At 34.0% G+C, this 15,216-nt stretch overlaps 1 protein-coding gene across 1 annotated transcript; it reads left to right on the forward strand.

Moving 5' to 3' along the window:
• The first annotated feature begins 11,032 nt into the window (after positions 1-11,032).
• On the forward strand, positions 11,033-12,436 carry LOC145565367 (zinc finger BED domain-containing protein RICESLEEPER 2-like). The gene is made up of 3 exons (XM_081625400.1): positions 11,033-11,923; positions 12,005-12,239; positions 12,357-12,436. The coding sequence occupies exons 1-3, from the start codon at positions 11,033-11,035 to the stop codon at positions 12,434-12,436; spliced, it is 1,206 nt and encodes a 401-aa protein (XP_081481526.1).
• Positions 12,437-15,216: the final 2,780 nt, after the last annotated feature.

A 15,216-nucleotide genomic window follows, 5' to 3' on the forward strand; every position in this document is an offset into this window, starting at 1 on the left:
GACAATAAAAGCAAGTGAACCTCTTTTTAGATTTCGATCTGCCTCTCGATTTATCTCGACTTTAAGAGCCTTTAAACATCGATCTCCCTTTACTTTCAACAATGTGTGCTTCAATTTGATTATTTGTGGAGGCAAATTCTTTCCTTCTAGCTTCTTCATTGAATAAGCTATTTTTCACCATGTCAAGGGTGAGTTTACCATTCAGAGCCGAATTGCTCAACGAGATAACAAGAGTTTCCGCTATTGTGTAAATGAGCTAAGGAGTAATAAGGCTTGGACTTCATCTTCAATTGTGCAATGCCTTGAAATTCATTCATGTGTTCTGCCATATTTTAACCTTCTTTGTATAGAAAACGAACCAACCTTCTCACCAATGTAGCTTTAATTAAAGTTGTCTTCCTCTCGTACATTGACTGTAGGCATTGATATCATTAACATGTTGAAAAATGCTTTCGTCAATATGTTGTCGTATCAATCCGACTGCCTTTCGATTCTCCAATTTCCATACATCTTCAGTTTTACTTTTCGATTTATTTTCTTCCTCAATGGGTTTATACAAATCCTTACAATAAAGGATATCCTCCATTCGAGACTTTCACATGGAATAGTTGGACGACGTCAATTTAATCATTCCCGATAAACTTACCATCGAATTCCATTTTGTTTTGTACGTGTATATAAAACCACACTGTTGGGAAATATCACAAATAATCTTGCAACACAAATAATATTTACTTTCCCTTGGTGTATAAACAAAATAGGTAACAATTATATCTCTATAATATAATAGATTAACTCACGAAGTGTTTATAAACTATAAACTAATATTCGATGGTATACTCTCAAATTTAAATTGTTTTTATTTATCAAAAATAATGTGATACAAATTATATCTCAATTCACATTAACAATTAATCTGATTACATATTTATAATCACCCTATAACTAAATAACTAATGATGTAAATTATCGTGAAATAATTTGCCATTAATTATTTCTTATTTTCTTACTACAATCCTTCTTTTCCTCCCCTTCTTTTCCTCTCATTCTTTTCTCTTACTATTTTATTTGCTAATTTAATATTTTCCAAATAAGGAGGAATAACCAACAGTGTCTATATCTGTTAGGGTTGCAAGCCCAATAAAAGGAAAAAGGTTTATTAGTACATGTGGATAGTAAGTTGAGTTTAAGGGAGGGTTTGTTGGGAAATAAACTAAACTTACCAAATACCAACAAGATTTGTTTAAGGAAAGGATATCATGTATCATTTATGCTTTCCTAATTAGATGAGATTTGTAATTTGAAAACTAGATAAATTTTAGGTATATATACTCAACCAAGGATCTTTTAGGCTTGGAGAGCAAGTAAAAATATCCTAATTGATGTGGGTTTCTAGGTTAGCCTATATAGGATGGTTTGGCTAACCGGAAAATTAAGGGTCGTTTGATTGGATCATTTGGAATGGGTTAGTGTAAGAACTCTCACAGTGGAAATATGGTGATTTCTAGATAATATGAAATCTATAACTCACAAATAAATAATATTTTGGGATAAACAAAAAACCACTATGAAGAAAGTAAGAATAACAAGCTTTCTTTCTTTCTTTTTTTTTTTTTTTGAAACAAACTTTCTTGAATTATATACTAACCTTTTCTAATGTGAATAAATTATAAAACTATGTATTACAACCTAAGAATTTTATAAAAACATAAATGCAAAATTAGGAATGCTAAATAAGGAATGTTCTCTAAAGAAACAATGACGCACATTGTTTACTCTCCTACAATTCCTCTTGCTCTATGATTAATGATTCCCCACATATTAGGGAGAATTGATCTCACAATCAATAACACATATTCCTACCATTCTCCATCCCGTTCAAAATTAGACTACATTCAAATTTTGGACGAACAAATTGCATAATTCGTATCCGGTTGCACCATTTTAACAATGACAGCCTACGTACCCTTGATTGGGATCAAACCAATTTTAGTTCCACTTATTTCTCTATGTTAATACCTAACATGAGACAATGTTAAGCAATTCCAAACAATGTTAGAAGTTCCTAACACAACTTTCGTTAACATGTGTGCAAAGTTCTCATTTGTATGCACTTTAACAAGAGAAATACTTCCTTTCTCTAGACATCCCGTATAAAAGGATACCTTACATCTATATGTTTGGTACAAGCATGATGAACCTAGTTTGGCCAAGTGAATAGCACTTTGGGTGTCACAATTTAAATTCACACTATCCTGCTTCAATCCCAAATCATCCAGAAGTCCCCGCAACCACAATGCTTCCTTAACTCTTCGGCTTCTGTCGTAGGTACAGTCGTTGTATCTTGTAACATTGGTCACACTGATAAGTATCATTTATGTCACTATTTTTTAGGAGTTTCTAGTTAGTTTTTCATTGTTTTGATATCTTTTTACTTGATTTTAATAAGGTTTTATTTCATTTGTCGTGTTCGCGTGTAAAATGTCATTGTTGATCAATTTTGGCTTTTCTTGCATTAGATTAAACTTTATTGGTTTATTCTTATGTTTAGGAATACTTGGATAAGTTCATTGCTCAAGATTGAAGAAATCTAAAACATGAAAGAACAAGTTATGAAGAAATATACACTGGATTTTGGATAATAATGAGCATTCTTACTCTCTTTTCTCTTTATGCTTTCTTTAACTGCTTTGTTAATCATGTTTGAGTATATTTCTTTCTACTAAGTGTTGAATGAAGCTTTGTAATGGTTAATTGAGTTATTTTGAGATAAATTTGATGATAATTGTGTGATTAAATTGATTGAATTGATGATGGCATGTTGTTTGTTTTACATTAAATTGATTTTCCAAGTAGCAAACTTAATTACATATTGGTTCTAGTTTGACAAGGGATTGTGAATTAGAATTGATATACTACCTCCGTTAACAGTTATTTGCAACATTTGCCATAAACGGGTGCTACCTATTATGTGCAACAAATGAATTTTTTTTCCTCTTTTAGTAAGTTTTTTTGTAAGAAATGGCCAAACTGCCCTTACTTAACCAACTTACTCCCTTAATCATTTCCCTAACCATACTCTATTATAACCAACTTAACTCATCTAATATGAAAAAAAAAAAGATCTTTTTTTGTAAGAAATGGCCAAACTACCCTTACTTAACCAACTCACTCCCTTAATCATTTCACTAACCATACTCTATTATAACCAACTTAACTCATCTAATATTAAAAAAAAAAGGATCTCAAAACAAAAACCATCAGAATCTCTACATTCATCTTCATCATCAAATTTCTCTCTCCTCCTTCATCATCTAAATCTCAATCCTCCTCACTCCTCCTTCATCTTCAAGATCTCACTCCTCCATCTTCAAAATCTTACTCCTCCTTCATCATCTTCCCTATCTGCTGTCCAGATTTGGAGGTGGTCGCCTATGGGTTTCGTGGGTGTGGTGGTTCTAGGCGGCACTGAGTTTCGTGGATGATGGTCTAAGTTTTGTGGGTTTCGTAGGTGGATCTAGATGTCGTGGGTCTAGGTATAGGTTTTGTTGTGGTTGATTTCCTAGGGTGGTAGTTGGCGTGGTGTTGGGTTTCGTAGGTAGTGGGCGGCGTGGTGTTGGGTTTCGTGGTGGTGGTGGTTTAATTAGTGGGTTCTTGGTTTCGATGGGTTTTAGGTTTTGTGGTGGGGGTTTAATTGGTGGGTTCTAGTTTTCGTGGTGGTGGTGGATTAATTGGTGGGTTCTGGGTTTCGTGGTGGTGGTGGATTAATTGGTGTTCTGGGTTTCGTGGTGGTGGTGGTTTAATTTGTGGGTTCTAGGTTTCATGGGGGTGGGTTCTGGGTTTCATGGTGGTGGGTTCGATGGTGATGGTTTTCGGTGGGGGTGGTTTTCGGTGGTGGGGGTGGTTTTCGGTGGGTTCTAAATTTCGGTGGTGGTGGTGGTGGTTTTCGGTGGATTCTGGGTTTCCGTTGTGGTGGTGGTTATTCTCGGTTTTGGGTTGGGTGGTTTGTTTTTGGTTAATTTTGGGGTTTTTTTAAAAAAAAGAAATTGGATTAATACTTAAGTAATGCCCTTATATTTCAATAATCATGTTTAAAAACTTTTGTGTTGGAGTCCGTGCTACCCCCCTTTGTTGCAAATAACTGTTAACAGAGGTAGTATTTGATTGCATTTTGGGTAAATTTAACTATGCACTTAGTCAATGAGGGATCTAGGCTAGAAATTTAAGAGGTTGCTTTTGAGTATAGTTAATTCCCATTTTAATTCTTTCTTTGCATGATTGATTATCAAATGGATTCTCATTAGCTTATTAATAGTTCAAAGTGGATCTTTTGCCCCTAGTAGGCTTTAATATATCTTGTTCTTTATATGTGTTTTAGTGTAGTTGCAGTATCCTCTATCCACAAACCGACTTTGGCGTAGCTTAAGCATTTAATCAAAACAAGAGCAGTATTGTTCCTTGTGGTTCGACTCCGAACTTACTACTAGACTTGTTTAGGGGTTAGTTTAGGATTACAATAAATTTTATTTGACCGTGAGGAGGTTAGTCGACGACCTAATTTCCCCGCGTTGAAGTACCATGTATTTTAAACACATAACCAATACTAGATCGTCGTCTATCTAAATCTCCAACATAATTCGAGTCAACAAAACCGCTTATTTAACATGCATCTCCACCAAAGCATAAACTTGTGTCAATTGTACCTTTTAATTATCGTTTATCGTAAAATTCATTTCACTGCTTCTGAATATGCTTTACCTATGTTCGCCATGAACCTACAGACAACAACTGCTTGTGAAATGCCTAGACGTATACACACCATGGCGTACATTAAATTGCAAATTGCACTAGCATAAGGTGTATTATTCATGTCTACCTTATCTTTTGCTTAAGTAGGAGACTATTTACGAGAGAGCTTAAAATGTGAAGCCAATGGTGTAACTTAACACTTTTCATTCCAAACCTTTCAATCACTCATTCAAGAACAATTTCCGGCTTGATTTCTCTCTTCTAATCTCCATACCTAGTATTTTCTTTGCAGCGCCCAGGTCTTGTTTTAAACACTTCACCAAGTTGAGTTTCTAGTCTATCTATCTCCACGTTGCTTTTTGAAGCAATAAGCATGTCATCCACATACAGTAATAGATAGATATAATCACCTCCATGAAGTTTACGAATGTATATACAACAATCACAATTACTTCCGGAAAACACTTGCTTTAATACAAAGGAATCATATCGCTTTACCACCGTCGAGGAGATTTCTTTAATCCATAAAGTGATTTTCTCAAGCGACATACTTGATTCTTTTTACCCACAACCTTAAATCCCTCGTGATACATATAAATTTCCTCATCCAAGTCACCATGTAAGATGATCGTCTTCACATCGAGTTGTTCTAGCACAAGATCACCATGAGCTACAAGACTCAATAGCACCCTAATGAAGTATGTTTTACTACAGAAAAAAAAAAATCTCATTGTAATCAACGCTCTTTCTATGCAAATCTCTTGGCTACTAACCTAGCCTTATACCTTTATTTTATCTAACTTGGAAGGGTCTTCTTTTAGTCTTTTCTTTATTACACCCACTTACAACCGATAGCGGTTTTCCCACGAGCAATGCGACTACATCCCAAGTCATGTTTTTATGAAGAGATTACATCTAATCTCTTCATTCATAGCAACCAACCAACTCTCGTTATCCTTGTCTTTCATAGCTTGTTTGAAGGTGAAAGGCTCATCATCCTCCACCGAGAGTGCATATTCAACCAAGTTTACCGGCCTTTAGCTTGTAATCCCGTAATCTGACCCAAACTTCTAAACTAATTTATAATTCCTCTTTGGCTTAGTGGATGCCAAAGAATCATGTTGTTGTTGTAGTAAATGTGCATTTTCTTGCTGAATCTCCTCATGATCAAGATTAGGGCTAGCAATCCCTAACCCGACTTGAACCCGAATAACCCGAATTCGACCCGATTTGACCCAAATTTCATACTTCCTCCTTTCCTTTATTATTGCACCACTTGTCTTTTTGGGAAGTTTCACAAATATTACACCACTTCCTCATCATTAGAAAAAAAAATTATTTATGTTCACACTACAAATACCCAACATACCCTTGCCTTTTCACAATTACTTTTTAGTTTATCAATATGTCACATGGGCAATTTTGTATTATTACCTCTCTCTCTTACTTTTTTCCACTACCAAAATATTTGTATCCAACCCCTATGGTGCAATAATAACAAAACAGAGGAAGTATTTGGTAATAATATTAAGTGTTACACGTCGTCCCTTTATTAGAAGTCTATTTCTAATGTTTATTACTCACATAATAAAGAGAGATAGGCTTTAAATTTAAGGACAAAGGGAGTAGTTTCTAAGTACAACCCGAAATCTGACCTGGGCCTCACCGAATTGCCACCCCTAATCAAGAATCAAGATCATCCTCCTCATCTAGAGAAACATCATGACGCTCCACCCGAACATAACTAGAATCTTATTGGTCTCTGGATTCTATCTCCACCACTTGAGTATTTGTAATCATTCCAACATTAGCATCATTAGGTAACATAGCTTTTGATAAAGCCACCATAAATCGTCTACCGATGACAAATGTAGAATCCTCTACACTCCAAAGACAATAGCCCTAAACCGCTTATGGATACCCTAAAAAGATTGATTTCTTTGTTTTTTCATCGAGCTTATTATCCTTAACATGATAGCAAGTCGTGCACCTAAATATTGTAAATCTCGTGTAATCTGCATGTTCCCCTGTGTCACCATCTAATTAAGAATTTGTGGATCGATTTAATATATAACAAGCTGAAGCAACCGACTCAACCCACCATTCTTTGCCTAATCCAGAATTAGAGCGCATACACCTTGCCTTCACAACTAGGGTACGATTAAGTTTTTCCATCACTCCATTCTGTTGTGGTGTGTGGTGTGTCCCTGGTTGTCCAGTGTTTTTAGCATTCAACCTATTCTGTTCTCAACCATTGCTCTCCACCACTTGAAAATGTCTAATACCTCATTCTTATGCTTAAAAAAATAAATCCAAGCATATCTAGAATAAAATGCCTAAAACCACCTTTGAAAGCAACTTTAGCCGGACAAACATCTGTATCTGCATAGTCTAGTCTAACAACCCTGTGCTCTTGTGCTTACTTGTAGAGAACTTCACCCTCAATGCTTTTCCATACACAATGCTCATAAATTTCCATTTGTAGCTTCTTCATGTTCTTCAACAAACCTTGTCCACTAAGCAAGCAATGATAGACCCTTTTCCGACATATGGCCAATGCGCATGTGCCTTATCCCCGTGCATTCTCTTTGGTCTTTACTTCAACCGATTCCAAAGCTAAATTACCTACTTCCTCCGTTTCGTAATAATTGCAACACTTTCCTTTTACAACCGTTTCATAATAGTTGCAACACTTCCTATTTTAGTAAGGAACCACTACTCTTTTATTATTTCTCTCTCCCACTTACCCCACTTGCATATATATTTAATTATTTCTCTCTCTTACAAACCCAACTTATACTACTTCTCATTATTTTCCTCTCATCCTAACATTAAAATATATTCCCACTAACTATACTTTGTATTATAAAATTCAACCAATGGCCCTACCCTATTAATTTTCTATAACTTCGTGCAAGGTCTACTTTTGCGATTAACATGAAATAGAGGGTGCATAACAGTTGTCCCCAATAAAGGATAAAGATTACCATGACAAATCCCCTTCTTCACTACTAAAAAACCACGAAAAACTTTTAGAACTCCATTCTACAAGACTATTTTGCAACCATTTTTCTTTAATAACATAAGTGTAAATTAGGAATGCTAAATAAGGAATATTCTCTACATAAACAATGACGCACATTGTTCACTCTCCTACAATTCCTCTTGCTATATGATCAATGATTCCCCACAAATTAGGGAGAATTAATCTCACAATCAATAACACTTATTTCTACAATTATAATTTAATGCTAAAAAAAAGAATGGTTGAAACTATTTAATTAAACAAACAACGTTACATGTCGTTTGCAAAATTTACTTCTCCTAAAAAGTCTCTCTTTCTCTCAATTATTAGAGGAACAAATTATAAGGTTAATTATGGTTGATTAAGCCATAGTATCTTACTTTTGACTTAGCCAAGAAAATAAACCAGTTCCAAGTGAAAACGCGTGTCTTAATGTACTTTTCATTACGACCGTTTTGAACTGCAATTCGGCCGCATCAAACGTTACCGGCAAAAATTCTAAGAAAAATCACCGAGTTGTAAGCTCTCTAAACATTTTCCAGCGAGTAATTCTGAATTCTCCATAAAAGTCTAGCACTTTTCTCTAGCTGAATAAAAAAAATACTCCCTCCGTCCCAAATTATTCACAACGTTTTAACTTTTTGCACTATTCAGAGTATTCAAACATCTCACTTTGACCATCTTTTCTAGCTATTATATAAAAGTCAATGTAATCATGTAAGATGTTGTTAGGTCTCTTTTAATATAATTTCTTAACATAAACTTTTTATACCATTTATAAATATATAGTTAAGACATTGAAAGTCAAACATGTGCATCGGTAAGCGTGTCCAGTCAAAAAGTTACAAGTAATCTGGACACAGGGAATATTCTTTTTAAATAAAATAGGGTAGAGTTGGTACAGCGGGCCTGAAGTTGACCGAACCCCACCCATTCTCTTTCCTTCTGCTTTTTCTTATTTCACATCCCATGTGACCCCCTACCCCTTCTCTTTCCCTTTTTACTACCCAAGCGCCACCAAAAAAAAAAAAGGGATTTTAATTCTAAAATATAAAGAGTATATGAATACAGAATAGTATTAAAAGGGAAATATAGCAGTATATTGGAATAAGAATATAAGATTAGAAAAAAATATATAAATTTTTTAAAATTTATGAGAAAAATCATTGTAAAATAAATTCCAACAAAATTAAGAAATCACCAAACAATGAAATTACATAAAAAAAAAAAACCCTTAAAAAAAAAATTCATAAGACACAATTAAACTACCATACCATACTCGATCGACGATCGTACACTAAAATAAAAAAAAAAAAAGTTGTGTACCATTTTTCAAATAGTATAAGAAAAAAAGATCTAGGAGAAGAAACCATCTTTCAACCAAAAAAAAAAAAGAAAAAAAAAATCCAAAACCAATAAAAAGGAAAAAAAAAAAGAAAATCAAATTTTAACATGCACTTGATTAAAAGGAAAAAAACCAACAAATTTCACACACAAAACCCAAATAATCGAAAACCATTGTTACATTTTATTATTCTAAAATGACAGCACAATAAACGATCCAAGAAAAACTTTAAAGAAAATAAAGAAAGAAGAAGATATGCCAGCACAAGAGAAATATTAAATTAAAAACTTAAATTATAAAATCAAAATCACAATACAGTACGTAAAGGGAAAATGAAACAACAAAATTATGGCTAGGAAATGAGGTAGATTTGAAATACAGTGTAAAATTAAGGAGATAGGAGGATGAAAACCTTTGTTGTCCAAAGGGAAGATGAAACAGCAGTGGGAAAGATGGGAGGAGGTCATTTATTATTGTGATAGTCAAAATGTTTCAATTTCCTAGGATAAATGATAAGTTATATTCGTGCTATAGAAGCTTGGAATATAATTTTCACAGCAGTGTTGAATAGGGTAGCTCAAAAAAGGAGAAAAAAAAAATTACATTATTTTTGCATTTAGGCGAGAAAAAATTTAATAAAAAAGTGACACGTACACGGGATGACATCAACGGTTGTGACTTTAATATTATTTATAGATATATGTCTAAAATTCTTCGAGTTATTCTAGGAGGTGAATCTGTAGAACTATCATAGTCATATCTAGGGGTGTGCATAATTGGACCTGGATCGGAAAACCGACCGAAATTGGACCGGACCGGACCGATTGATTCCGGGTCGGTCTTCGGTCCTTAGAATTTGGTGATTCCGGGTTTCCGGTCCGGGTAAAACCCAAAATATTACGGTCTAGACCGGAAACCCGGGAAAATGTGGTATTTTTTTTTAAAAAAAATATTATCCTAAAAACCCTAAGTTTCAAACAGCCTAATTACATTTTCACGCCTCTTTCCTCTTCTCACTCTCTTTCCTTTCTCCACCGACCACCGCTGCTCCGCCTCCAATCCTCCACTCCGGCACCGCCTTCATCTCCACCAGCCTTCATCTCCGCCTCAAGGTATGTCCATGTCTGTTTTTTTTTTTAAAAATAAAATCAATTACATACTGAAAGTCTGAAATAGCCCACACCGCCTTCATTTCTGGTAGCTGCAGCCCGCATTCCGCAGGTCTGATTGCCGTGGGAGCCTTCACCGGTCTTGGTTGCCGACTCGCTGCATTCAGGTTTGTCTTTTTTTTTATCTTTTCGTTTTTGTTTAGTGTACTTACTGACTACACTTCTACTTATGTATAATTGTTAATTGCATGAATATAGAGTTAGAAATTAAAATATATTTCTATTGATTTGTTTAATTTATATGTCAAGGGCTTCACCAAAACAGTATAGACGAAATATTCCACAGCAAAAAACGATAATAAATCCATAACTTATCAACTTGAAAATGACAGACTCTAGATGAACCAAGACAGATCAGATACAGAGGAAAAAAAAAAAAAAAAAAAAAAAAAAAAAAAAAAAAAAAAGGACATTAAATGAGCCACATGCCACATAAGTTAGACATATTAACATTATTAAGTACTTCGTATACAAAATTTAGCAATTTCACACATCTAAAGCACTAATTGATTTGTACTCTAGGCAATTTTGGATATAAAAGTATGTTAATGATCAATTATTTAATTTGTTTTCCACAGTATTACTATTCAATTGTTCAAGACTTCAAGTATAAGCATACAAGTATACAACAACGGATTCATATTCATGCAATGTAAGTTGCTTGCGTGTTCTTTTGTTTTTAAAAATGTTTTTGATTTGTCATCTATTTGTATTCTTAACATATAATTACATATAATGTTGTAGATGGCGAGCTCCCAATCCAAAAGAGCACCTATATACTCTTCTGATCAAACGGCACAAACACTTTCGAATGCTGCTAACAACACCGATCTTGATTTATTGCGGCAATCCTTGCCTCCGCACAAGACACTTACAGAGGGACGGAAGTATTTGACCAGAACAAAAACCAAGAGAAAGGCTGAATATTGGAAGAACCACATTGAGTACTTAGATGATGGTGGCAAACTACGTGTTGAATGTAAGTTTTGTCCAAAAACTTTTGCTTCTGATGGCAATGTTAATGGTACTAAAAATGCTAAAAACCATTTTGAAAGTTGCTTTGGTAATCCTGAAAATAAAGACAAGGGTAAGGGTAAGCAAAGTCAATTGAATTTTCAACATGGGGATAATGAAAATGAGGCTGGAAAAATGAAGTGTGGGGTTGTAAATTTTAAAGAGGATAGAGAAGTATTGATTCGTATGGTCATTACTGATGAATTACCATTCAAACATGTTGGAAAACCTGGTTTTAAGTATTTTGTGGAAGTTGCTTGTCCTGGGTTTACCATTCCAAGTCGTACAACTATTGCTCGTGATTGTTTACGCCTTTATTATCGTGAAAAAGCAATACTTAAACAATCATTTGAGAGATGTCAAAAAATTTGTGTCATAACTGATTGGACCTCAATTCAAAGAATCGACTATATGTGTCTCACAGCTCATTACATAGATAGTGATTGGAAATTGAATAAAAAAATTATAAATTTTTATCCTATTTCTAGTCATAAGGGTGAGGCCATTGGTAAAGCAGTTGAGGCATGTTTAGAGTATTGGGGAATCGAGGATAAGTTGTACACTGTTACAGTTGATAATGCTAGTTCCAATGATCTTGCTTGTGCACATTTGAAAAGAATGGTTCAACGAACTGGATGTGTTAATAATGGAAATTCTCTTCATGTTTCATGCATAGCTCATATTATTAATCTTATTGTGTAGGATGGTATTAGGGAGCATGGTGTGTGCATTGATAGGGTTAGACATGCTATAAAATATATCAAGAATTCTGCTAGAATTGCTACGTTCAAAGATCTTGCTCAAAAGGCTAATATACAATGCAAATCTTCTTTATGCTTTGATGTCCCTACTCGATGGAATTCAACTTACATGATGTTGGAAACAGCTTTGAAATTTCAAAAAGTTTTTGGTGGGGTGACACTTCCCGATAGAGAAGGTGTGAAGGATAATGAAAAACCTCCTTAACATGACGATTGGGTGAAGGTGGGAAGGTTAGTTTTGTTTTTGAAGGAGTTTTATCATTTGACTTGTCATGGTTCTCTTTATGTGACAGGTAATAAAGGTTTGTTTAACATTGCATATGTTTATGATTTGTTAAATGAATGGGAAAAAAGTGATGATTTGGATTTTTAAGCTATGGTCATTTCAATGAAAAAAAAAATTGATAAATATTGGGGAAAAGTAGCGAACATGAATATGTTTATATATGTTGCTGCAATTCTTGATCATCAATCCAAATGGGATATGTTCGGAGAGGAAGAAGGCACAAGACTTGGTGCTAAAGTAAAGCAATTTACTTACTCTTTATTTGAAGAGTATAAAAATTTGTATTCTTCCTTCATTCCTCAAAGTGGCCAAAGTGAAGATCATGTGCCAATTGATGTAGATGTTAATGAGGCAGATAAGAGTAAGAATAAGGACTATTTTGCAAAAGTTAAGGGTAGAGTTAATAAAAGGATGAGAGGAGATAGTGCATTTGCAAATAGTGAGTTTGATAGATACATTAATGAACAATTAGAGTCGGAGGAAGAACAAATGGATGCTTTATCTTGGTGGGCACAAAATGGACATCGTTATCCGATTGTTTCACGTATGGCACATAGGGCTGGCAATCGGATCAGGTCGGGTCGGGTTCGTGTTCGGGTCAGGTAATTTCGGGTCAGATACCCCCTGACCTGAACCTGATCCATTTAACATTTCGGGTTGAAAACCTCAACCTGAACCTGATTTTTTCGGGTTCGGGTCAACCTGAAAATGACCTTATTTGACCTGATTTTTTGTTAAGATTTAAGTAAGGTTATTTTAACCTAAAATTAACCTGAATATGACCTGAAATTAACCTGAATATGACCTTAAATTAACCTGAAACTGACCTAAACAACTAAGTTTCAAACCACAAAGGCACAAACATTCAATGCTTCAAACAATCAAATCTAACAAAAAGTCCAAATAAAACCAAAAGTAGTCTAAGTAAGGCACCTAATTATCAATTACAAACCAGAAATTACAATCCAAACAAGTTCAAATATCTACGTTCTCAAATAACATTAGAGGATTCAAAAGGGCTTTCAAGTTTTTCAAAGTCGGGTGATGTAGGTTGCGTATCATTCTTGTTCTCTATGTCAAGCTTCATAATTGATCCACAAAGCATTTCCAATTGAGGATCCATAGAGTCTACAAAACACACACAAAAAAAAAAAAAAAACAAGTAAGTTACCATCAATAATACATGCCAACATAAGAAATAAAATCAGATTACATTATATATAAGTTACCTTGCCCAAAGGCCCAATCCCTTAAGCAAATTATAGCCTCCACTGTATCTGGCTTCAATGAACTTCTATAACAATCAAGTACCCGACTCCCGGTACTAAAGGCTGATTCAGAAGCCACAGTTGATACGGGGACAGCAAGAACATCTTTAGCCAATTGAGATAAAACAGGGTAACGAACTGAACAAGTTCTCCAATAAGCTAAAATATCAATGTTGCTGGATCTAGGCATAAGTGGCTCTTCATAATACATTTCCATCTCTGATTTCATAGCCACAGATGTTTGCTCAACAGAAAAATCATCAAAATCCTATAAAAACCAAATCATAAATATCAGATTATATTATTATATAATCAGATTAATATCAGATTATATAATCAGATTATAATCAGATTATATAATCAGATTATAATTAGATTATTTAAAATCAAATTATAATCTGATTATATAAATCAGATTATATAATCAGATTATAATCAGATTATAATCAGATTATATAATCAGATTATAATTAGATTATTTAAAATCATATTATAATCTGATTATATAAATCAGATAATAATCAGATTATAATCTGAATATATAAAATCAGGTTATAATCAGATTATACAAATCTGAAATCAGGTTATAAACTTATAATAAGATTATATAAATCAGATTTCATAATGCAACAAAACATTAAATCATATTTCATAATACAACAAAACATAAAATCAGATTTCATAATATGATAATACAACAAAACAGATAAGGGAAGAAGTGTTTACCTTCATAAAATCATCACAAGGTTCCTTCAAAACCTCAGAATCAGTAGATTTGACATTTACATTGCTTGATGAAGAATGAGATGCGGCATACGAATCGTATAGTTCCTTTATAGAATTGCTAACTTTAGAGAACTCAAGCTCATATTCAACACCATCCCCATAGATCCTCTTGTAACCCCATTGGACACATTGAATCTTATATCGTGGATCCAACACCACAGCAACAGCCATAAATGTTCTAAAATCAGCCCAATACTTTCCAAATTTGTCAAGCATCTTGTTAGCCATTTTTTGCATAAAAAGATCCGAACTTATCTTTTCATTTTTTAATAACAATCTAACCTTTAAAACATTAGAAAAGTAAAGATTGGAAGTAGGATATTTGGTTCCGGAAAAGGCTAGTGTGACATCATGAAACACTTTCAAAAACTTGCATATTTTCTCTACTCTACCCCATTCTTCCGTGGAAGGACAATGAGCATAGTTGGCATCAACTTTTTGAAAGTGAATTAACGCTTTTTTGAAATACAAAGCACTATCAAGCATCATGTAAGTAGAGTTCCATCTAGTGGGAACATCTTGTTGTAAAGATCGAGTTGATTGAAGTTCAACATGTGCTACACAACTTATAAATCTTTGTTTTCTAGATTGAGAACTCTTACAATATTTAACACTCTCCCTAATCTTACACACAGCCCCATCAATCTCTTTTAAACCATCTTGAACAACTAGATTAAGAATGTGAGCACAACACCTTACATGAAAAAATTCCCCACCACAAATCAAATCAAGTTCCCCTTTAAGATTTTCAGCAAAAACATCATTTGAAGAAGCATTATCTAATGTAATTGAAAAAATGTTTTTTTGAATACC

Source organism: Chenopodium album, chromosome 10 (assembly GCF_948465745.1).
Source record: "Chenopodium album chromosome 10, dcCheAlbu1.1, whole genome shotgun sequence".
In the NCBI taxonomy this organism is placed as follows: domain Eukaryota; kingdom Viridiplantae; phylum Streptophyta; class Magnoliopsida; order Caryophyllales; family Amaranthaceae; genus Chenopodium; species Chenopodium album.

Bases quoted from the DNA above. Each gene is read 5' to 3' on its own strand.
- LOC145565367 (XM_081625400.1), top strand. From the start codon at position 11,033: ATGGCGAGCTCCCAATCCAAAAGAGCACCTATATACTCTTCTGATCAA. The intron at 11,924-12,004 runs GTTCAACGAACT...CTTATTGTGTAG, and splicing joins GTGCACATTTGAAAAGAATG to GATGGTATTAGGGAGCATGG. The intron at 12,240-12,356 runs GTGTGAAGGATA...TTTATGTGACAG, and splicing joins GACACTTCCCGATAGAGAAG to GTAATAAAGGTTTGTTTAAC.